Source organism: Mesocricetus auratus, unplaced genomic scaffold (genome assembly GCF_017639785.1).
Source record: "Mesocricetus auratus isolate SY011 unplaced genomic scaffold, BCM_Maur_2.0 Super-Scaffold_100007, whole genome shotgun sequence".
NCBI lineage: Eukaryota > Metazoa > Chordata > Mammalia > Rodentia > Cricetidae > Mesocricetus > Mesocricetus auratus.
The window spans coordinates 83,688,320-83,710,162 of NW_024429191.1; the positions used below are offsets into that span (position 1 = coordinate 83,688,320).

General features: G+C 53.0%; 2 protein-coding genes across 2 annotated transcripts in view; both read right to left on the bottom strand.

Annotated features, from left to right (window-relative positions):
- Positions 1–8,651: 8,651 nt before the first annotated feature.
- On the bottom strand, positions 8,652–11,881 carry Cd79b (CD79b molecule). The gene is made up of 6 exons (XM_005070012.4): positions 11,716–11,881; positions 10,981–11,031; positions 9,938–10,246; positions 9,629–9,747; positions 9,285–9,326; positions 8,652–9,181 (listed from the first exon to the last, which is right to left on the bottom strand). The coding sequence occupies exons 1-6, from the start codon at positions 11,777–11,779 to the stop codon at positions 9,083–9,085; spliced, it is 684 nt and encodes a 227-aa protein (XP_005070069.1). The 5' UTR covers positions 11,780–11,881; the 3' UTR covers positions 8,652–9,082.
- Positions 11,882–15,129: 3,248 nt separating this feature from the next.
- Positions 15,130–21,843, bottom strand: part of Scn4a (sodium voltage-gated channel alpha subunit 4) — a 32,125-nt gene continuing 25,411 nt past the window's right edge. Inside the window, exons 18-22 of the mRNA XM_005070011.4 lie at positions 21,720–21,773; positions 21,102–21,239; positions 20,383–20,487; positions 19,538–19,808; positions 15,130–18,579 (exon numbers count right to left, since the gene is read on the bottom strand). Coding sequence (XP_005070068.2) covers positions 17,336–18,579; positions 19,538–19,808; positions 20,383–20,487; positions 21,102–21,239; positions 21,720–21,773 — 1,812 coding nt within the window. The 3' untranslated portion in view covers positions 15,130–17,335. The remainder of the gene's footprint in view (positions 18,580–19,537; positions 19,809–20,382; positions 20,488–21,101; positions 21,240–21,719; positions 21,774–21,843) is intronic.

Sequence of the window (21,843 nt, forward strand, 5' to 3'; positions counted from 1 at the left end):
CGTTGGTGGCGCACGCCTTTAATCCCAGCACTTAAGAGGCAGAGGCAAGCACATCTCTGTGAGTTCGAGGCCAGCCTGGTCTACAGAGTGATTCCAGGACAGCCAGGGCTACACAGGGAAACCCTGTCTCAAAAAATAAAAATAAAGAAAGAGAGAAAAAGGGAGACAGAGAAAGAATATGTGTGTTGGGTAAGGTGGGAACTCTTCTTCCATCAGACACATAAGTTAGTGAAGGGTGGCTGTTGGCTGTAATGATAACACTTACCACTAGAGGGTACCGACCGCGCACATTGCCCTCCCACAAACTCTGAGGTGCCTTTCAGGTCTGTGATGCAAAGGACCCAAACTTGAGGTATTGTCCCTGCTCCTTGGACCTGCCATGGAGCTGTAAGCCAAGAAGCAAAACTCTTACAAACAGACGTGGACTTCAAGTTCTTTTTTTTTTTTTTTTTTTTTTTTTTTGATTTTTACGAGACAGGGTTTCTCTGTATTGTTTTGGAGGCTATCAGTCCAGCCCAGCCTCTAACTCACAGAGATCCGCCTGCCTCTGCCTCCCGAGTGCTGGGATTAAAGGCGTGTGCCACCACTGCCCAGCGGACTTCAAGTTCTTACAGCCCTGAAGTCTCAGGGCACCTCAAAGTTTGGAAAGTCCTTCTGGGTTTTGAGTCTTCTGGCAGCACTGGCAGTCTGCGTCTGCACTCTGAAAGAAGCTAACCCACTCACTGTAGCACCCTGCTCCTTAGCATCTGTTTATCAGGAGGCAAAGAACATTCTCCCATTTGGTCCCCCGAAAGTCTTGTGAATGTGGTGTAACCATCAAACCCATTTTTTTTTCACTTCAGAGGGAGAGACTGAGGTTCCGAAAGACCAACCTCAAGAGCTGGTTCTGTGGAGGCAGCTGCTCCTCAGCCTTACAGTTCCCATGGTTCAAGCTCCTTTATCCCTTGCACCTGTGTGAGATTGAAATCACCCAGTTCTTTTAGCTTCTGAATCCTTCTGAGTGCTGGGTCTCACCCCTAAATGCAAGGCTGCCTTTGTTTTCCCTATCAATTCCCGGGTGAAAATGTTCCAGAAGTGGGGTGCATGTGGGAAAGCTTACAACAGGACAAAGCCAGGCAGAGAAGGCTGCACTGTGTCAGCATCGAGTCCCCAACACTCCCTGCGTGTAAGTCTCCTACCTTTGGGTCTCAGGATGTTTAATGCTTGATCCACTATGAAAGCACATAGAAGTAGTTGGTTGTGATATCATTGAAAAATCATGTCCCTGGGAGCCGGCGGTGATGGCACACACACACACCTTTAACCCCAGCACTCAGGAGGCAGAGGCAGGTGGATCTCTGTAAGTTCAAGGCCAGCCTGGTCTACACAGTGAGTTCCAGGCCAGCCAAGGCTGCACAGAGAAACCCTGTCTCAAAACAAACAAACCAAACACAAGAAATACCCATGTTAGAGCCAGAGAGATGGCTAGGTCAGTAAAGAGCTCACTTCACAAGCTGAGGACCTGAGCCTGGATTCCCAGCAGTCTGCCTTTAAAAGGCAGGGCAGGGCAGCCGCACACCTATAGTCCTGGTGCTGGACCGCAGGATCCCTGGGGCTGCTCTAGCTGGATCTCAGAGTTTCAGGTTCAGAGAACTTCCTTTCCTGTCTTTCTTTTTTTTTTTTTTTTTTTTTTTTTTTTGAGACAGGGTTTCTCTGTGTAGTTTTGGAGTCTGTCCTGGAACTCACTCTGTAGGCCAGGGTGGCCTTGAACTCATGGAGATCTGCCTGCCTCTGCCTGCTGAGTGCTGGGATTAAAGGTTTCGGCCACCACTGCCGGGCCAAGGTTCCTTTTACTAAAAATAAGGTGAAGGGGCTGGGTAGATGGCTCAGTGGTTCAGAGTACACACAGAGGCCCAAGTTTGGTTCCTACCACTCACATGGTCAGCTCACAACTGCTTGTAACTATAGCTCCAGGGGACCCAATACCCTGCTCTAGTCTCCATGCTCATATGAACTCATGGACACACACACAAACACACACACACACAGAGCACACACACACATGCGAGCACACACACAGAGTACACACAGGCACAACACACACAAACACACAGCACATATAATTTCAAAACAAAAAGTAAAAGTAAAACAGGGCAGACAGTTGCTTGAGAAACTGTTGACTTCTGGCTTCTGCACACATTCACACACAGGTGCACACACTCATACACATATATGAACTGATACAAACGTAAACAGAAAACACCCCTTATAGTTTCGAGTTCATGGATGCCTTTGTTTGGAAGACCTTTGTGTTTCCAAACTTGGATGTCTCTGGGCTTCTCTGTATGTACCACAGAAAGTCACTGATCTCTTGATCCTTGACCCCTCGATCTCTTCTACACTTTGAGGGTTCCAGTTCGTTGTGGGACCGGTCTCATTTTTCTCATCCTGGTTGTAGAGATGACCTCAACAGGATTAGGCATATATCTGCGAACTCCTCACTGGCAATTTGAAGCACACTCTTCCCACTTCTTGCTCAGAGTTGGTTATTACATTTGTTGTGGCTTCAGAATTCTTTACATCAGGTTTAAACATACATATGACATACATACATACATACATATGTATATCATAAGAATGCATATATATTCTTGTTCAGGCTACCCTGGAACTCACTGTGTAGCCCAGGCTGGCCTCAAACTCATGACCCTGAGTGCTGGGTTTCCAAGTGTACAACCTCCCCCAATCCAGTTAGTACATGGGTCTTAGCACTACTGATCACTTACTCTATTGTGTTTAGACTCTAAAGTTGAAAGAATATTATTTGGGGATTCCCAAGGGCCTTTCCAGGGGAGGTGTGTTTCTGAAGATCCACCAGGTACCAGGAACTCATTTGAGAGCTAAAGACACTGAGAGACAGACTGCCTGGGTCTTGCACTTTCTAAGGGATGACCCCCCCCCATGGCACTACCTGGCATGAGCAGGACCTTCCTCTTTACATAGCAAGCCCCCACAGATGAGCCCAAAGAAATTGAATGGGGGCATCCACAGAGGCTAAGAAAGTCGAAGAAAAAAACAACCTGATGTGTCCTGATCTAGTGAACCAGATCATATCACCCTGCATATTTGTATTGCACGTTTCAGTGTGCTTCGTGGTTTCACTTCCTGTATCTTCTCGGACCCTGGAGTTCTCCCCCCCACGATGCAGCAGAAGGCTCTTGGTAGAGGGAGGGGATTGGGGGGTCAGGGGATGGCTGGGCAGGCACCTCTGTGTGTCAGTGGCGTATTGTTGATGCCGGGGGATAATCCATGAACAAATGTCACTGAACGTGCTAAGGAACCTCCAGGTCACTTGCCAGGGACAGAGACTTTCTGAAAAAGGCTGGGGCAGAGAGGTGCCTCAGTCAGTAAAGTGCTTGCCTTGCAGGAGGGAGGACCTCTGTTAGAGTTCTCAGAACCTGTGTTAAAACAAAACAAAACAAGTCAGGCGAGCGGGTTACCCTAGAAATCCTAATTCTGGGGAGACAGAGATCGCAGGGTCCAGTGAGAACATGGGGATAGCGAGCCGGCCATCTTTGCTGACTCAGCTATTTCCAGGCCAGCCAGGGACCCTGTTGGAAAATAAAAATAAAAGAGTAGATGATGTCTGAGGAATAGCACTATGTAAAGTTGTTCTCGGGCTGCCATAGACACACGTATGTACATGTATGCCTATGTGCACCTATGTGCCCACACCCACATGCACAGACACACATAAACACACCCACAAAAAATAGAGAAGTCCGGGGTGCTTTCCCTGGGTGCCCTCAGTAAGTCACCTTGTCCTGTGACTGCTTATACCATAGCTTCACAGCATCTTTGATCCCTGCCTTTCCTTTGTTCGCTCCCCACCCTGTCCTACTTCTCATGCTGAGACGAGGATCTCACTGCGTAGCTCAAGCTGGGTCCCAACTCCTGCCTCAGTCCCTGAGTGCCGGGATCGCGGGTGCCTGCCGGTTCCCTTACTCAGGCACTGAGCAAGCGTTGGCAGTCCACCCCCAAGGCCAGCTGTATCAGGAAGCTGGGTGTAGCTCGATGAACAGAAAACACCATCTTTGCTTCTTACTGGGGCGAGAACAAGCCATGCCATGGAGGGAGCAGGCTGATGTATGGCATGGGGCAAGGACCCAGACTTACCTGTTCCCAGGAAACAATGCTTGGCCAAACAAAACCAAGGGAAGATGGTCAGAAAAGCAAGGGGGGAGGCCGGGCAGTGGTGGCGCACGCCTTTAATCCCAGCACTCGGGAGGCAGAGGCAGGTGGATCTCTGTGAGTTCGAGGCCGGGCTGGACTGATAGCCTCCAAAACAATACAGAGAAACCCTGTCTCGTAAAAAACCAAAAAAAAAAAAAAAAAAAAAAAAAAAGAAAAAAGAAAAGCAAGGTGGGGGGTTCAGAGGGTCAAGTGGCTACAAATAGCAAGTAAACATGATAGAAGTCCCCTCCCTAAAACATGTCTTTCGTTTTTCTGTTGTTTTTTGTTGGTTTGGCTTTTTGGTTGGCTTTTCTGTTGGGTTTGGTTTGGTTGTTCTGGAGACAGGGTCTCACGAGACAGTCCAGCTATCCTCGAACTTGTGGCCATCTTCTTGCCTCCTCCCAGGTACTGGGGTACAGCTGTGATCCACTGTGCCCAACTTTACAGTTATTTTTAAGTAAAAGGGACAGATACGTGGATGTACAGCAACATACATGAAGAAAATTAACTGGAAAAGTAGACAAGGCTGCACGCATGTGCTAATAAGAAGTCTCCATGAGCAGACCCACACTTGCCGAATCTGGACCCTAGTGGCTTTCCGTCCTGCCCGTCCTGCCATGTGGACAGAGCTGGGTTAGGTAAATCCAAGGAAAGATGACAGGGTTTCTCTGTATTGTTTTAGAGCCTGTCCTGGAACCCGCTCTGTAGACCATGCGGGTCTTGAACTCACAGAGATCCACCTGTCCCTTGCCTCCGGAGTGCTGGGATTAAAGGCGTGCGCCACCAACGTCTGGCTTTAAAAAATATTTTTATTTTATTTTTTTTACTGTTTGTTTATTTGTTTTGACAGGGTTTCACTCTGTAGCCCAGGTTGGCGTTAGCTGCACACAAATCAATCCTCCTGTCCCAGCTTTCCAAGTGTGTGTGTGGGGGAAGGGTAGTTACAGATGCAAGGCACATCACCAGGGTAAGTTGTTTTTAAAAAACAACCGTACTAGGATCAGCCAAAATGTTTTTAAACAAACTTCTTTCTGATGGAGCTCAGAACTTAATGCCTGTTAATCTTTGTTCTCACAGTCAGCTGTGTTTCCAGGGAAAGGCTTCTGGGTTGGGGAAGGCGCCTCCAGCTGCAGGTCGATGTTCCCGTTACAACACAGTACCTGGAGATGTCATAGCGGCAGTGTCATCATGGGGACGAGGCAGCTCCAAGGCTCAGCAAACTTCCAGAAATCCCCCCACTCTATAGTGAACTAAAAAGAGAAGACGGGATCTGGAGATTCCGGTGTTCCTGGGTGGCTTTTGAGGCCCTGTCCTAGTACAAATGGCACAACCAGCTAGACAGGGGCTGGCCGTGGGAACTAACTGCTGTTCCCACCCAAACAGAGGTGGTTCCTTGTACCTTGTTTTTCTCTCATGTCTGATTCTGCTGGAAAAACACCCAGAGCCATGGGTCAGTTGGCCCCAGCCCAGGCAGCACCTGCATTGAGAGGGCCGGAAGTCAAGCTGAGCGGAGGAGGAACCATTCTATGCTTAAACCAGGGCCCCGAGGGACCTGGCTGGATTCCCCCAGCGGGCAATGGGGCATGTGCCCACCGAGGGCCGCCCACCACGGCCTCTGAGCTGCAATCTGCGGTAGGGAAGCCGGCTGGTCCAGGCCGCGTTAAGAAGGGAGTGTGTCGGACCCTGTGATAAATTAGCTTTATAAAGCTCTTTAAAACAGCTAATGGCGTCCGGGGCTCTGTCCCCCAGTCTTCCTTAACTTCAGTTTTATTGCTGCTCAGTCCCGCGAAGGAGGCAGAGGTGAAGCCGCCGTGGGCGGAATGGATATTTGGATCACAAGACCCGGTTCTGACTCTTGGTCAGTTTTGCTGACCTTGCTGGGCTTTGAGTAATGGAACTAAGATTTACCCCGCCCCTCAACCACACAAGAGCTGGAGATGGCTCAGTGGTCAAGAGCACTAGCTACCCTTCCTGAGTTCAATTCCCAGCACTCACATGGTGGTTCACAACTGTCTGTACCTTCAGTTCTAGGGAACCCAATAGCCCCACAGAAAAGGACTTAAGCCAGGTGGATGAAGGGGTGCTCCACAAAAATTTGAGAGCTCTTAAGAGGTGTTTAATATTTGTCTGTTGAGCTTTGGAATAGCTTTTGGCTCATGTTCTATTTCGCAGCTTATACAAACTCATTTTAGAATTCATATAGAATGACACAAAGTTTCCCTGCTTATAAATAGAAAAATAAACAAATTTAACTCTTTTATGTGACATTAAAAATACAAACCCAAATTGGGTGTGGTAGCACACACCTTTAATTCTAGCACTCAGTAGTCAGAGGACCTCTGTGAGTTCAAGGTCAGTTTTGTCTACAGAGTGAGTTCCAGGACAGACAGGAATACATAATGAAACCGTGTCTCAAAAAAAACCAACCAAACAAAAACTGGCTGAGGAGATGCGTTGGTTGGTAAGTGCTGGTCACATGAACAGGAAGTCTCTCATTCAATTCCCAGAGCTCAGGTATAAAACCTTGGCAAGGGAGGGCGCACTTATAATCCCAGTGCTGGGGAAGCAAAGATGGCAGATCCTTGGATCTGGATGACCAGACAAGTTAGCCTAATCCATGAGCTCCAGGTCAGTCAGAGGCCCTGTTACACAAATTCATGGAGCATTCTATACTTTTTTGTATGAGAAATACCCAGGATCTGGCTCAACTCCCTTCTTTCAAGTTTTTCAGACAGGTCTTAAAATATTGCCAAGGCTGGCCTTGAACTCAAGATCCTTCCTCAGCCTGAGTAGTTGGGATTAATAGGCATGAGTTATCATGGCTTGTGCCAGATAGGATTTATGAATCCTGTGTCACATATAAAGCAACTGGTCTTAGATGATCTTCACACTATTAAGACTTAGCTAGGTTTCCGATGCCTGTGTCAGTTCTAAGTATCCAGGGGCCCACCAGACAGACAGACAGAGTGACACCCTGAGAGCTCCTAAAACAGAAAAACACCCCAATTTGGACTCCTCTATCAGAGCCAAGGAAGTTACTTTCCTGTGAGGTTGTCTGCTGAAGGGGGTGCCTCCTGCCCAAACGATGTCTTTGTCAACAAAGGGAGCCCCTGCTTCTGACATGGGGTAGTCTTTCAGTAAAGTCAAGGCCTTCCCTGAACCAGAGAAGCCCCAAGGAGGGGGAGATCCTGCTTAGAGAAGTAGTTACGACCCCCTTACCCTGGCTGGCTGCCTGGTCCCTGGTGGAGGTAGGGGACAGAATTAGCCCTAGTATGCAAAACAGCAGGAAAGCGAGGGCTCCAGCTCAGTGAAGGCAGATGGCAAAACAAGCCCTTCCCTCTGTCAGCCCAGGACCCAGAGGATCAACAAGGCTCATCTCAACCAGCCTGGCTCAGAGGTCAGGGTCACTCAGTGCCAGGGACTCCGACCTGAAGTCTGTCCCCGTCCTCGCCCCCCCTGCACAAGTGCCTTACCCACCTGTCCCACCCAGAATTCCTGTGGTTGTGGGAGCTGTGATCTCGGTCTTCCCCACGTGCCCGCAGCTGCTCAGGGCAGAGATTCCCACAGCAGGGTCGGCAGGGATGCGGGCGTTATGAGGTCCACCAAGGGGTTGAGCACCACAGTGGAGCTTGGCAGGGAGGCTTGGCATACACAGCTGCTCTGCCCTCGGCCTCCCTGATGTTCAATGGCTCCTTGTTAGCCTCACGCACAGCTGGTAGGGTAGGACCTGATTTATTAGGCCTTAGAGGCCAATGGGGCATGGGTAAAGTGCTTTCTTTCTCTGTGATACTGGGATCACCCTGACCAAAAGCCCTGACATCATTCATCATTCAAATCCCCTTTAGGGATCTCTCTCTCTCTCTCTCTCTCTCTCTCTCTCTCTCTCTCTCTCTCTCTCTCTCTCTCTCTCTCTCTCTCTCAGTTTTTAGAGACAGGATTTCCCTGTGTAGCTTTGTAGACCAGGCTGGCCTTAAACTCATAGAGATCTGACTGCCTCTGCCTCCTGAGTTCTGGGATTAAAAGTGTGAAAGTGTGAGTCACCACCACCCGGCGACTATTTCTCTCTTAAAACAAGGTTTCTCTGTGTGTAGCCCTGGCCGTCCTGGAAATTGCTGTCTAGCTCTCTAGACCAGGCTGGGCTCAAACTCACAGAGATCCACCTGCCTCTGCCTCCTGAGTCCTGGGATTAAAGCCTCCCCTCTGGTTCATTGGAGAATATCGTCAAGGTATCCCTGCTCAGCAGGTCAGGTTGGGCCCTCTTTCTCCAGCAACTGTTCCAGGGTAGGGGTGTGACTGTGGACCCCAGCTTGGCCTTCAGAGAGAAGGGTAGGGAGACCAGGGCAATCACTTCCCCCACAGTAAGACCATGGGTACCACATTCAGATGCCACATAACCATGCCCACCCACTCAGTTCCTACAGACGGATGTCATGAATGCCTCAGGTCAGACACATTGTTTATTCCACAGTAGGATGGGCTGTAGGCTAGGTGATCCTTGGGATGGGAGAGAGAAATGACATTCTCACAAGCCCTTCTGGTGCCAGTGGGGATCATGGTCCTTCCTGGGCTCTTCAGGAAGTTAGTCTGCTCTGAGTCCGTTTGCAGGTTCCCACAAGTCTCTGTTTCCTGTCCCAAACATGAGGACAGATCCTGCATGGCGCTTCTAGAAGCCTTGGGTCCAGTGTAGCCCCCACTCCATGTCACTGCCCAATTGTCCTTCTACCCCAGGCCTTTCAGCAAGAGCTGGGGACCAGGCAGGGGCTGGAGAGAGATGTGGCATTGGTGGTCCAGCTTCAGATGCTGACTGGGGATCCAGGAAGGCAGTTTTGAGGCAGTGAGGCCCAGGAGTTGGGCAGGATGAGGGTGCCCCTCACTCCTGGCCTGGGTGCTCTCCGACAGACCACTTTACCTCCCCTGTGCGAAGAGTCACTATGTCTTCATACGTGGCTGTCTGGTCAACGTTCAAGCCCTAGAAAGATGGATTGGAGCTCAGGTCTGGGCCACACTCTGACCACGCCAAAAGAGGGTGACCACTGCAGCTCGGAGTGTAGCAAGGTTACACTGTCCCTTACCTCATAGGTGTGGTCTTCCTCCATTCCTGCCTTGCTGTCATCCTGCAGGAGAAGGGGAGCGGGGGAGGGGGAGAACTCAGTTCAGAGTATTAAGGTCCTCCCTCCCTTGTCCCCTGATGGGCCATGGGTGTGGGTCTGGACAGGGGAGGGGAAGAAGGAATTCTTGAGAATGAGATGAAGGAATTCTCAAGAACAGATGAATGAATAAACACTGGACCAGTGGACAGGGGGTGGGGCCTGTTCGAGGGAGAAGCTGCAGAGCCTGAGAGAATAGAGACGATGCTGTCCGGGTCTTGTCTGCCCACCTCCCAGCCTCCCCAAGGATCCCCAGCTCCTGTGGGCACCTTGTCTAGCAGCAAGAAGATGGGCACGATGATGAAGACAATGATTAGGAGGGTCTGGATCATGATGATGCCATCCTTCAGTGTGTTTCGCCGCTTCAGTTGCTCCAAGGTGCTGAATCCTGGGTCAGGGAGACAGGGCATGATGCCGGGCTGAAGGTTAAGTATGGTGGCTCTTTGGACACCCTCAGGACCTACTGCCCAGCAGTTCCCCTGGGAATTCTAGGGCCATCGCCACCTCCCCTTGTTGGCAGGCTGGGTTGGGGCGTGGGTATGGATGGCTACATGAACACAAGTCTACCTTGCACACACCTAAGACTTTAAGTTCCGAGCCACAGCTCCAGGCAGTATCTAAGTTGGCGCTGTTGCATTGTTGCTTGCAGAAGTAGATACCATTGTCCTCATACTGGATGCTTTGGATGGTGAGGGTATGGACAGAGCCATTCCGGGTCTTCGAGATGTGTCCCTCTTCTTCCGACAGCTCCTGGGGCTCCTGGTTCCCTTGCTTTCGGAACCAGGTCATGATGCCGGAGAACTCTGAGAAGCAATAAAGCTTAACCTCCGAGTTCCGCTTCTTGGCTAAGTACCTTGGGTACTGATGGATCTTGGAACAAGAGCTTCCTGTGGATACCAAGGCAAGATTTAAAATCTGGCTTACTGTCTTCCTGTTTGCCAACCGAGCCCACCGTGGAAGACGCGGAATCAGTTTAGCCTGCCTCACATGCTGGAGCATCAGGGTTCTGAGACGGAGGTGTGGGGAAGTAGACCATGTGAGAGGCCACATACCACACCTCTTCCTGGTCAAACCTCTGTCCCCTCGTCTCTCCTTAAGAAGGCTTCTGGAAGCTTCCCAATGCTTCCGTGTCCACTGTAACTGCTAGATCCAGACCTCATCTGCAGGACAGCCCTCTTGGCCTCGTTGGTTACTTCAGCTCTTTCTTCTGGACTTTCCTATACCAACCCCAAATCCCCGAGGGCTCCCCACTGTCCCCAGAGTGACAGAGGTTTAATCCTTAGCTGGACACCTGAGGCCCTCCCTGCTTACCCTCTCGAACCTTCTCATGGACCCACTCCTGAGAGGTTTGTTGGGTCTCAGCTACACAGACCCAGGCCTGAGGCCTTACGGAATCCCATCTGGTTGTCATGCTCTGATCCCCAACCCTGGCTCAGCGCTGGCCCTCAGTGGCCCAGACTGGAGCATGATAGCCTGATGAGGGGTGACAGCTCTCCATAAAGGAGCCTCGGTCAGAGGCCTCAGCTGTAGACATGAGGAGCTCCAGGCAAAGATGTAAGACCACAGTGGCTAGTGTGGAACAGATACATTTGCCCGTGAAGTGCTGGGTGAGGCAACTAACCTTGGAAATTCTGTGGCAGGTCACTGCTTGTCATGGCTGGTACCGGCTCACCTGGAGTGTGGGAGGAAGTGGGCGGGGCTAGGTCAGGCCTCTCCACCCTCAGTTGATTGTCCACCCTTACCCCCTCCACATTCCCAGAGTCACTTCCTCCTTCCAGGACTAGAGCGGCAAGGCCCTTTGGCTCTCCCTGCCCCTGTACCACGGAGGCAGAAGGAGGGGGGTGGTACTAGCAGCCCCCCTCCTTCTGCCTTTGACCCTCAGGCTGGCCTGGAGCTTCTGCAGATAAGGAGAAGAAAGCCACAGTTGGGAGGGTTTGCCCAGTCTTTCAAAGAGAGGACCGCTCCCGGAACGTGCTGTCCTCCAGGTTACGAGGACCAGCCAGCCTGTCCCGTGCTGTGGTGCTGTGTTCTCAGGGCTTAACTGGGAGCCACATGCTGCCCCTTCTTCCCCCTGGGCCCGACTCATCAGGTCATAGCTGCCAACAAGATGAGCCCCTAGTACCCAGCTCTACCTGAAACCCTCCAGGCTGGAGAGGGGCTGGGACCTCAGGCCCTGAGCCTCCCCTTAAGACCCACAAGCTGGGTACAGGACAGTCAGAAGGAGGCAGACAAGGAGCAGAGGGCAAAATGCAGGCGGCTAAGCCAGCCAGAGACTGGGCGGGGACGCGCCGGGTGAGCCGACAGGCCGCCCTCAAAGCCGGCAGGCTTATTGTCCGTCACACGCACCGCACCGTACCTGAAAGAAGCATCAGGAACAGCAGCCAGTGGCAGGGCACAGAAGAGGGCACCAGCGTGGCCATGGTCACTGCTCCGCCTCTGAGTCCAGGCCTGTCACCACTTAGGAGGTTTTCGGGAGAAACATGTAACCAACTGTATGTCAGCCTGGGCTGCAGCCCCGTCTGCTCTCCGCCTCTTCCCCATTAGGCCCCTTCCTGCCATGCAAATTGAGACCCAGGGGAGGCACCATTCCTCCAGGGACCCAAAGGGAGGGAGGCCTCATCAGCTGGCCTGCTGGGACTTGAAGGTGGCCCGCCTGGACAACACAGCTTGGGGTTCTGAGAAACAGTAGAAAGTGTTTCTCTCTCTCTACCCCACTCAGGGGTCATCTCCTGGGCCAGCTAGCCTCCACTGCGGCTGCCTTGCTCTGGAAGGGCAGCTCTTGGTGCATTTAAATAAACACACCCCAGTCCTCTGTATCCGTGGTTCCCAACCTGTGGGTTGTGACCATTGGAAACACATATTCCTGATGGTCTTAGGAACCCCCAAGTATCAATTTATTTGTGTTGCTTCTACATAACTGCAATTTTGCTACTGAGCGGCAGCATCGGAAATAAGTGTTTTCTGAAGGTTGTGGCCTGTAGGTTGAGAAATGCTGCTTAAATGAATCTGACCTTGGGTCCTCGGCCCTGGACAACCCGTATCCTGTAGGAAGAGGTGCACTGGGGAAGGACATTGCAGGGACAGACTCACACCAGGCTCCTGGAGAGGCCCAGAGTAGAGCTTGGAGTACAGGAAGCCATGTCAAAAGCTGACTGTGGGAAGGGAGTCACAGAGGTTCTTGTGCAAAAGTCTACCAACTGGTAGAGAAGGATACAGCCTAGGGCCTCTACCAGGACGCTCCTCTCCTTGTACAGGGCTTTGCTGTGGGGCGCCAAAGGGCTGGGCCTAAGCAGAAACCACTTAGGGAAAACCCACCACTTAACCGTCACGGTTGAAGGGGCTTTTCCAGGGAATTCTGTGGGATGCTGAGGTCACTGGAGTGTCGGATGTAGCTCTGGGGGTCCTGAGCAGGGGAGAGGCAGAGATGGGAGAGCCCTCTGGTTCTGCAGGCTCTTTGGCTCTCCCTTGACCGCTAGCGTGACCCTAGGGACGACCACAGCGTTCGGGGGTTCATCTGAGCTTAGCTTTGCATCCTTCCTCAGGGTCCGTGAAACCCTTAGCAGCCCAGCCCCGTCTGAGTCTTGTGTCTCCTGCTAGACATCTTCTCTGTCTTGTCTCCAGATCCCAGGAAGGCAGACAGATGTTGACCTTTGGTAGCGTCTTTTCATCTCTGTGCACAGCCCACAAGCAGCCTGTGTGGCTGGCTAGGGCCCACATTTGGAGAAAGCTGCCCCCTTCTTCCCACAGCAGGGTTGGGAGTGTGTGAGTGGGGGGCTCTGGGCACCCCTCCCTCTGTCCTGAGCCTGTACCTCCCTTGACAGTGTGAGGCTCAGCATAGTAGGCCAGGGCCCTGAGTTGTGGAAACTGGGGGTTAAATTTCTATCTGAGAAACAACTCATTCTGGGCAGCCCCACGTGTTTTTGATTCTTTCCAGATGTTCCCAATGGGGGAAATATTCTCTGAAAAGGTGTCAGATGTTCAGCTCACAGAAGACACAGCACTAGAAAAAGAAGGTCGCTGCAGGTCAGCATGGAGATCGCTGGCCCTCCCCTGGCAGTGGGCCAAAGTCCGGAGTCCCTCCTCTCAGTAGACTGGACCCCGAGGATCTAGTGATGGAACCCTTAGTTGGCTTTGGGGCCAGCGAACCTCAAAGTTGGGAGGTTAGAAGCAAAGTTTCAGGGGTCACACATGGGGTCTGGGCTGTGCAGGGGACAGTGATTGCTGGCGAGGTGGTGACCCAGAGGCTCAGGTGTATGGGGGGCCGCAGGGCCTGGCAAGGGGTGGTTGACATCAACATCCCCGTGGGAGGGATGTAGATGAGCCCTTTGGGCTTCATTCCCATTCATGCCAGGCAGGGAGGCAGCGGGGGGCCCCCCACGGCAGGGTTATTTGTCACAGTTGGGGCCATCTTGTTCCCTTGCGAGTGACCGCATCACTAAGCCTTGTACGGGGCTTGTGACGCCCATCCCTTCCCAGAACAGGAGGACTTGCAACCCACCCCCGCCTCTGCCCTGGGCTGTCCTAGCTACATATCCCAACATCTGGCAACCTCTCTCCTCCCCCTTCCAGGAAGACAGCATCAAAACAAGGCACAGGAAGGAACAAGACGTCAGGCACATGAGGAGTCAGGAACCCCAGGACAGGAGAGGCTAGGAAGTGTGTTGGAGAAGGAAGAGCTCAAACCTCTCCCATTCTTGCCTCAGGATCCTGGACCTGCAGGTCTTAGCAGGAAGAAGGGCTCGTGAAGGAGAGGTCAGGTTCACCCCCAGGTGTGCTAGCCAAAGCCCCTCACCTGAAAGCACTTAGGAATATGCCTGGGCCACTGTGACAATCACTGCCTGTGGCCCCTGGCCCACAAAAGTTCTGGATAAGATGGCTCATGGCTCATGAAGTAGTTTCCCTGCCTGATATACCAACAGCACCCAGAGACAGGACCCAGTCCTAACCTCTGAGAAACCAAGCCTTCTCATATGTATGAAATAGGAGCAATCCCCATTCTCTGTAAGGCGGCCGTGCCCACCTGAAGCTGCCTGCAGCCTTGGCTCTGTGCGAGCACTGGGTGTGAGCACTCCACCAAGGGTGAGTGGGGAGGGAGAATCCTGAGACATAAGCCCCTGCTATGAACACTCCTCATGTAGTGTTTTTCCTTTCTTCTTCTGCCAGAGATCCAGGAGAGATGGGCTGGGACACCCTGCAGCCCTTCTGTCCTTGGGGCTGGGGAGATCCAAATAAGGTCTGAAGAAATAAGCGAGAAGAGCCGGGGAAGAGGTGCAGAAAAGGGCGCAGAAACCGTACAGAGTGGGTGAACCCAAGCTCAGGGGAGCCAAGAGTCAGGAATTGCTGCAGAAAATATCCTTCCATGTAAAACGACACCCCACCCCCTGCGCTGAGCTTGCTTTGTAAGAAGCGGTCCATGTGGCCCCGGGCTCTGATGGGGAACAGGGACAGTCCTTAGAAGACAGCACCTCAGAGCAGGAGGGACTACCATGAACTCCACAAGACCCTTGAGGTTCGGATGAGGGGGCAGAGAGGTGAAAGGGGCCTCTGGAGACAGGCCTTTGGTCGCAGGGTCCCACACGTGTTGTTTTCTTGGAGGAGGGACTGCCTGTTAGGAGAGCAGGAACACGAGGACAAGTCTGGGTTTCCCTTTCCTGTCCTGGCTCCCAGAGGCTCCTGCATCGCCTCCGCCTGGCACTGTTGCTGGCTTACCCTTCTCCCTGCCTCCCTCAGCCCTCACCTGCATGCGAGTGCAGAAGGAGACCACATCCCAGAGGCACCAGGGGAGGGTTTATTATAAGAAGTGTACAAAGAAGCTTATCCGGCAACCTGGCTTTGGGCTGGTTCCCCCAGACACGGTGGGAGCAGGGCTCACTCGGCATCAGGTCCTCGGGCATCAGCTGCAGACTGCTGGGGGCTCTTCCTCCAAAGCAATTCTCAAGTTGGTGGAGAACATCAGACCTAACAGGTTCCCTGGCTCTGGGGGCCAACCCAGGCTGGGCCCGAGTAGGAAAGGCGTGGGAGGCGGGGTCTGGGCAGAGGACTAACGACTCCCACAGTGGGAGCCTTCTAAAGTGACAATCAGTCGCCATAGGAAGGAGACCTCAACTCCCTCTCCAGAAGAGACACGGGAAGGAGACATGGAGTGGGGATGAGACCATGCGTGTGAGGACAAGAAACAGAGAAAGGGGGAAGCAAAGCTCAGAGGAAGGAACAGAGGGACCTCCAGCTGAGGTGAGGAAGGCTGGTGGCTGGCAGGGCGAGCGAGGAGACTAGCCTGAGGTGTGCGCATGTGAGCACACAGGTGCGTCCTTGCGAGCCTTGTTTTGAAAGTTTTGCCACTTCCTGAGTTTTACCCAAACTGTTCATGAGAAAGAAGAAGGAAAAGAAAAAGGAATTTAGGCCACAAGGGGACTCAAAGCGCCAAGTTTAGAATGTGTGTCCGTCCTTACCTACTCCCTCACAGCAAAAGCCACTCTCCTCCATTAGGGATACGGAGATGAACAAGCCTGCAGAGAGGACACAGTGCCCATCCTCTCCCTCCCTCTGTCAGGCTGACACACACGGACACAAGCATTCACAGATACGTGTGTGTCTGCAGACACAGTGGTTCACATACATACAGTCGTGTACAAACACATGAACTCAGGCTCACAAGCAGGTGCACAGCCACACAGATGTACAGGTACACACACAGGTGACTGAATCCAGAGACCCCTGAGCAGGACCCTCACCCCCTCCTCCAAGCCTGGTCTCTGTTCTCTGAGAGCCGGCAGAGCTGAGTCCTGGTGAGCACAGCCAAAGAAAGTGGCTTCCTTTAACCCAGCACTCGGGAGGCAGAGGCAGGCGCACCTCTGTGAGTTCAAGGCCAGCCTGGTCTACAGAGCGAGTTCCAGGACGGTTAGAGCTACACAGAGACACCCTGTCTCAAAGGGAAAAAACAGGAAAGAAGGAAGAGGGAGGGAGGGGAGAAGAGAGAGACAGAGACAGAGACAGGCAACAGGAATTAGGGAGATTGAGGCCAAACCCAGTGAGCCTTCTTGCCTGTGTGCCCTAACCCAACATCAACACTTCTCCCTTGAGCTCAGTTCTAACATTCGCAGGGTCACTTTGAGGAAGCAAGGAAGGACAAGGAGCAGGGAAGAGACGGGCAGAGATGAGACAAGAAGGAGATCTCTCAGGCTTGACGGGGCTCCAAGAAGCCCGGGAGGTAAAGGGAAGGCACGAAGAGAGGACAGGGGAGCGGACAGATCCTTAGAGAGTACCAAAGCTGACAGCAGCCAGACCTGGGGGCTCAGGCCCAAGCGCACAGACGCAGCTGGCGGGACCCAGCCTGTGTGACCCATCCGTGCATCCTAGGGAAAGGGAATTCCCGAGGGGAATCCTTCCTTGGTTCTTCCCCCAGGGGCCAGCCATGGGAGCTGTCCACGGCCTGGATATGACTGGGTGAAAGGTTTCAGAAGTCATGTTTCCAGCCTGATGCATCCGGATCCAGCAGCCAATTGGCTCTGTGCAGCAATTTCTGTACCAGAATGATTTCCCTGTTACAGGGAATTCCTGAGCTGGCCGAGGAAGCTGTGTCCGTGTCACGGGATGGGAGCGCTGGCTAAGCCCTCTGGGGTCAGGTGTAGCTTTTGAGGTTAAGACTTGTCTTTGTCCTGGCTAGAGCTGGGGGAATTGGGCCCTTAAGAGTAGTGACCGACAACCCCTCCATGATACCCTGCCTCTTCCCCAAGTAGGGAACAGCATTCTGGTGTCCCGGCCAAGAGAACGTCTGTCAGAGCAATGTAAAGATGAGATCAGGAGGCAGGAACTTCAGCCCCACCTGAGCCCTGAGCATAATTCCCATTTCCCTCAGCCCAGGCATCAAGCCCTGAATAACCCCCACCTCAAAGCCCGACTCCCCAGCTCTGCACGCAGCTCCCTCATGGGAGCTTCAGGCCTGCGCCAGTGCTGAGTGGCCACCTTGATGCTGTTCTCTAGACAAGAGACTCTTTGACCCCTGGGCGCACAGTCTGCCCCTGTGGTGGTGCTGATGGAGGAGGAGGAGTCGTCAGGGCAACGTCCAAGGGGCTGGTGGGTGTGAGCTCCATGGCGGGTCCGGCATCCCCTGTAGAGCCCTTTTCCTCCTCCCCCTGGCTCTGCACACCACTCTTCCCGTTCTCAGGGCCATACATCTTGTTCATGGTGTTGGCAAGCAATCCCTCCTTCTCGGGGGCTCCGTCTCCGTTGCCATCCTGGCTGTGGCGGTACATGTAGGAGGCCTGTTTCACAGAGCGCTGCAGCAGGTGGCGGCGGAAGGCCCTCTGGATTTTGATAGCACACACCTCCTCCTGCTTCCTTTTGAGGGTGGTGGTGATGGGCTCATAGGAAACCTTGGAGGGGTTGGCTGCCATAAACTTCTCCTCCATGGTCTGCTTGAGGGCATCCATCTCCCCAGAGTCACCTAGTACCTCTTTGGTCAGGGCAAAGAGGATGTCCAGGCAGTGGATCTTGTCCCCCGGCACCATGGGCAGGTCTAATGTGATAAGTTTGATCTTGTTGGGCTTGGCGATTCTCAGTGGCTCCTGCAGGGTGTCTACGAAGTCCGAGAGTCGGCTGTAGTCGATGAACTGGGTGGCATCAGGGTCGAACTTCTCCCAGGTCTCATAGAACATCTCAAAGTCATCCTCACTGAGGGGCTCGCTGCTCTCCTCAGTGGCCACGTTGAAATTCTCTAGGATGATGGCAATGTACATGTTGACCACGATGAGGAAGGAAATGATGATGTAGCTACAGAAGAAGCAGATGCCAATGGATGGGTTGCCGCAGTCACCCTTGATGCTGGTGCCTGGGTTCTCCAGTGTCGGGTCGCAGTCTGGGGGCCCGCTGTTGAGGATGGGGTTTAGAAGCCCATCCCAGCCAGCCGACGTGGTGATCTCGAAGAGACAGATGATACTGTTGCCAAAGGTCTCAAAGTTAAACATGTCATCGATGCCTGACTCCTTCTTGACATAGGCAAAGTTGGACATGCCGAAGATGGAGTAAATGAACATGACCAGAAAGAGGAGGAGGCCGATGTTGAAGAGGGCAGGCAGTGACATCATGAGGGCAAACAGCAGCGTCCGGATGCCCTTGGCCCCACGGATCAGACGCAAGACTCGCCCAATCCGTGCCAAGCGGATCACACGGAACAATGTGGGTGACACAAAATATTTCTGTATCAAGTCAGAAAGTGCGAGGCCTACAGAGAGAAACAGAGGCTGGGTCAGGGCACGGGTCACGGGGAGCTAGGAGGCCTGGCCTGGTGTGCTCAACCTCTGAGTATGGCCTCTCCTAGAGCTCTTGGGGGCCCGGGGGATTACTTTGTCCTCACAGTTGGAGGTGAGATGTATCAAAACTGATGGGGGCCCATCCTTAAATCTGCTTGCAGATACCACAGGTGAGAGAGAATGGTTGTGTGGCTTGTTCTCTGTAGAGGAGGAGACGTCACTGCTGTGAGAGAGTGAGGCCATGCCTGTTACGTGCAGAATAAATGCCTGGTACACAGTAAACATTCAATGACAGTAGCTACTTACTGTTATGCTTGTAGACATACCTGTTCTCCTCTCGGTGTATAAATATTCCAGAACCCTTTTCTTCACTGTGTATGTTTACATGTATGCACATACTTTTGTACATATGAGTGTGTGTGTGTGTGTGTGTGTGTGTGTGTGTGCGCGCGCGCACGCAAGGCCAGTGGAAAACTGCATGCACCATTTCTCCTCAGATACCACCCACCTTGTTGTTTGAAACGGGGTCTCTCACTGGCCCTGAGGCCCAGTGACTAGGCTAGGCTGGCTGGCAGCGACCCCCAGGGTCCCAACTGTCTCCACTACCTCAGTGCTGAGATCACAAGCATGGGCCACCATGCCCGGCTTCTTTACATAGACTCTAGGGATCGAACCCAGATCCTCATGCCTTTGCAGCAAGTGCCCGATGGACGAGCTACCACTTCAGCCCTCTCTTGTGCCTCCGGTTCAGCACGTGGCCAGACCAGTGTTTCTCAGGTGATGTCATGTGTGTACAGATGACAGGTGGCCTGTGAGCAACGGACTCCTTTGTCATTAAAGGGAAAGAATGGCAGACGTGTGTGTTTGTATAGGGGTGTGGTCTTCCGGGGCCTTGGTGGGTCTGTGTGCGTGAGGGCCCTGCCAGCTCACCCACGATGGACAGGATGACAACCACAAAGTCGAAGATATTCCAGCCAATGGTGAAGTAGTATTGGCGTAGAGCAAACATCTTGAGCACGCACTCCCCTGTGAAGATGATGATGAAGACCATGTTGATGTTGTACAGGATGTCCACCTTGAGCTGGCTCTGGTCGTCCGTCTCCACCATCATGGTAACCATGTTAAGGCAGATGAGGATCATGATGGAGATGTCAAACACCTGCTTCGTCACGAAGTCATACACCATGCCCTGGATCTTGTTCTGCAGCGGGACGGAGCATGCACATGTGGGACATGGGGCTAGGGGACATGGTCAAGACCCAGACAGGAAGGGTCTGAGTGGGAGGTTCAGGATGGCGCCACGGAGGCATGGGGATGGGGAGAGGAGGAAGTAGGTCCAGAACGCAGTGGTGAAGTATGCCACAGGAGGGAAGGTTCCGGAAACACGTCATTCTCCCTGTGTGGGGTGTGTCTGTGTTCACCAGCTCCTACTTTAGGACCCTTCCTCCCTACGAAGCTCCTAAGTCATCACTATCTCAGTCCCAAGTCGTTGCTTGCTGGGGTGTGTGGACATCTACTTTCTGTTCCTTGTTGGGGCCCCTGTCTCACAGGCCAGGGGTCTCACCTGGGAAGGTGGTAGACCGGGAATCTGTGTGAGGCTAGATGAGGGGCAATCTAATATCAGGAGCCTAGAGACATCCACTGTGCTTGCGAGAGGGGCCCTTGTGAGGTTGGCTCCTCGATGGTGGTAAGCAGAGTGAATTGCACAGACATCTGCTGTCCCCCAGACAGCAGCCTGTTACAGGTTACAGGAGGAGGGACCCAGAGCCTGGTACCTGAGGGCGGGGAATGGGCTTCTGGGGCTTCTTGGAGCCAAGCTTCTTCATGGCATTGTAGTACTTCTTCTGTTCCTCTGTCATGAAGATGTCTTTCCCTCCAAAGTATAGTAGAAAGGAGACAGTGAGCCTGAGGTGCGTCCCTCTCCCTGTTCCCAGGACTCCCTGCCTCGAGCACTACCTTGAAGGTGAACTTTACCCCTCAAGAAGCATCTGGAGGGAAGGCATGGGCTCTGGAGGGGCTGGAGGTGGAGGGGTGAGGAGGGGGGAACTGGCTCTGAAGAAGGGTGGATGAGCAAAGGAAGGAGGGAACGGGAGGATCCCGGGTCGGCTTCCCAGCTCCACACTGAGTTCCACCGGTGCCTCGCCAATGAGTCCTTAGTTTGCATCTACTTAATTTTATTTGCCGTTATTGAGACAGAGCCTCACTTTGCAGCATAGGCTGGCCTCAATATGCTATGTAGCCCAGGCTGGCCTACATGTGTGAACGTATTGCCTCAGACCACCCGGTGCTAAAATTCCAGGCGTGTGTCATCACGTCTGGTTCTGCACCCACCTCATCTTAGAGATTAGGAAGGTGGAGCTCAAGGGGTCAAGCCATGGTCCCCTAGTGGGGCGCCCTGGGCATCCAGGTCAGTGGCTGCTCAGGCAGCTGATGACTGTAGGAGGGAATAAGTGGGTGGGGGTTGGGTTTCCTCTGGGAAGGGCCAGATACTCATCTTCTTCTTCTGTTGGTTGAAGTTGTCAATGATGACGCCGATGAAGAGATTGAGGGTGAAGAAGGAGCCAAAGATGATGAAGATGACGAAGTAGAGGTACATGTAGAGGTTCACCTCATACATCGGCTGCTCCTCCTTCTGCAGGGTGAGGTACACACGTCAGTTTCTCTTTGTTCCCCAGAGTATGATGAGCAGGACTCCCCTCCTCCCCAGCCTGCTGGGCTACCAAAGAGCTAGCATGGTGGGGTGAGGGTGTTGGGGTGAGGGTATTGGGGTAAGGGTGTTGGGGTGAGAGTGTTGGGTGAGGGTGTTGGGGTGAGGGTGTTGGGTGAGGGTGTTGGGGTGTTGGCGTTGGGTGAGGGTGGTGGGTGAGGGTGTTGGGGTGAGGGTGTTGGGTGAAGGTGTTGGGTGAGGGTGGTGGGTGAGGGTGTTGGGGTGAGGGTGTTGGGGTGAGGGTGGTGGGTGAGGGTGTTGGGGTGAGGATGTTGGGTGAGGGTGTTGGGTGAGGGTGTTGGGGTGAAGGTGTTGGGTGGGGGTGTTGGGGTGACAGTGATGGGGCAGATGGCCCACTATCAGTCCTCCCCCTAACTTACTTATCAACCCAGTGTCCCAACTCACCTCCCGGGAGTCCACAGCTGCATACATGATGTCCATCCAGCCCTTGAAAGTGGCCTGAGAGATCACAGCAGGTCGTGAGGGGAAGGGCTCCCCCATACACCACCATTCATGCCTCCCTCCTTCC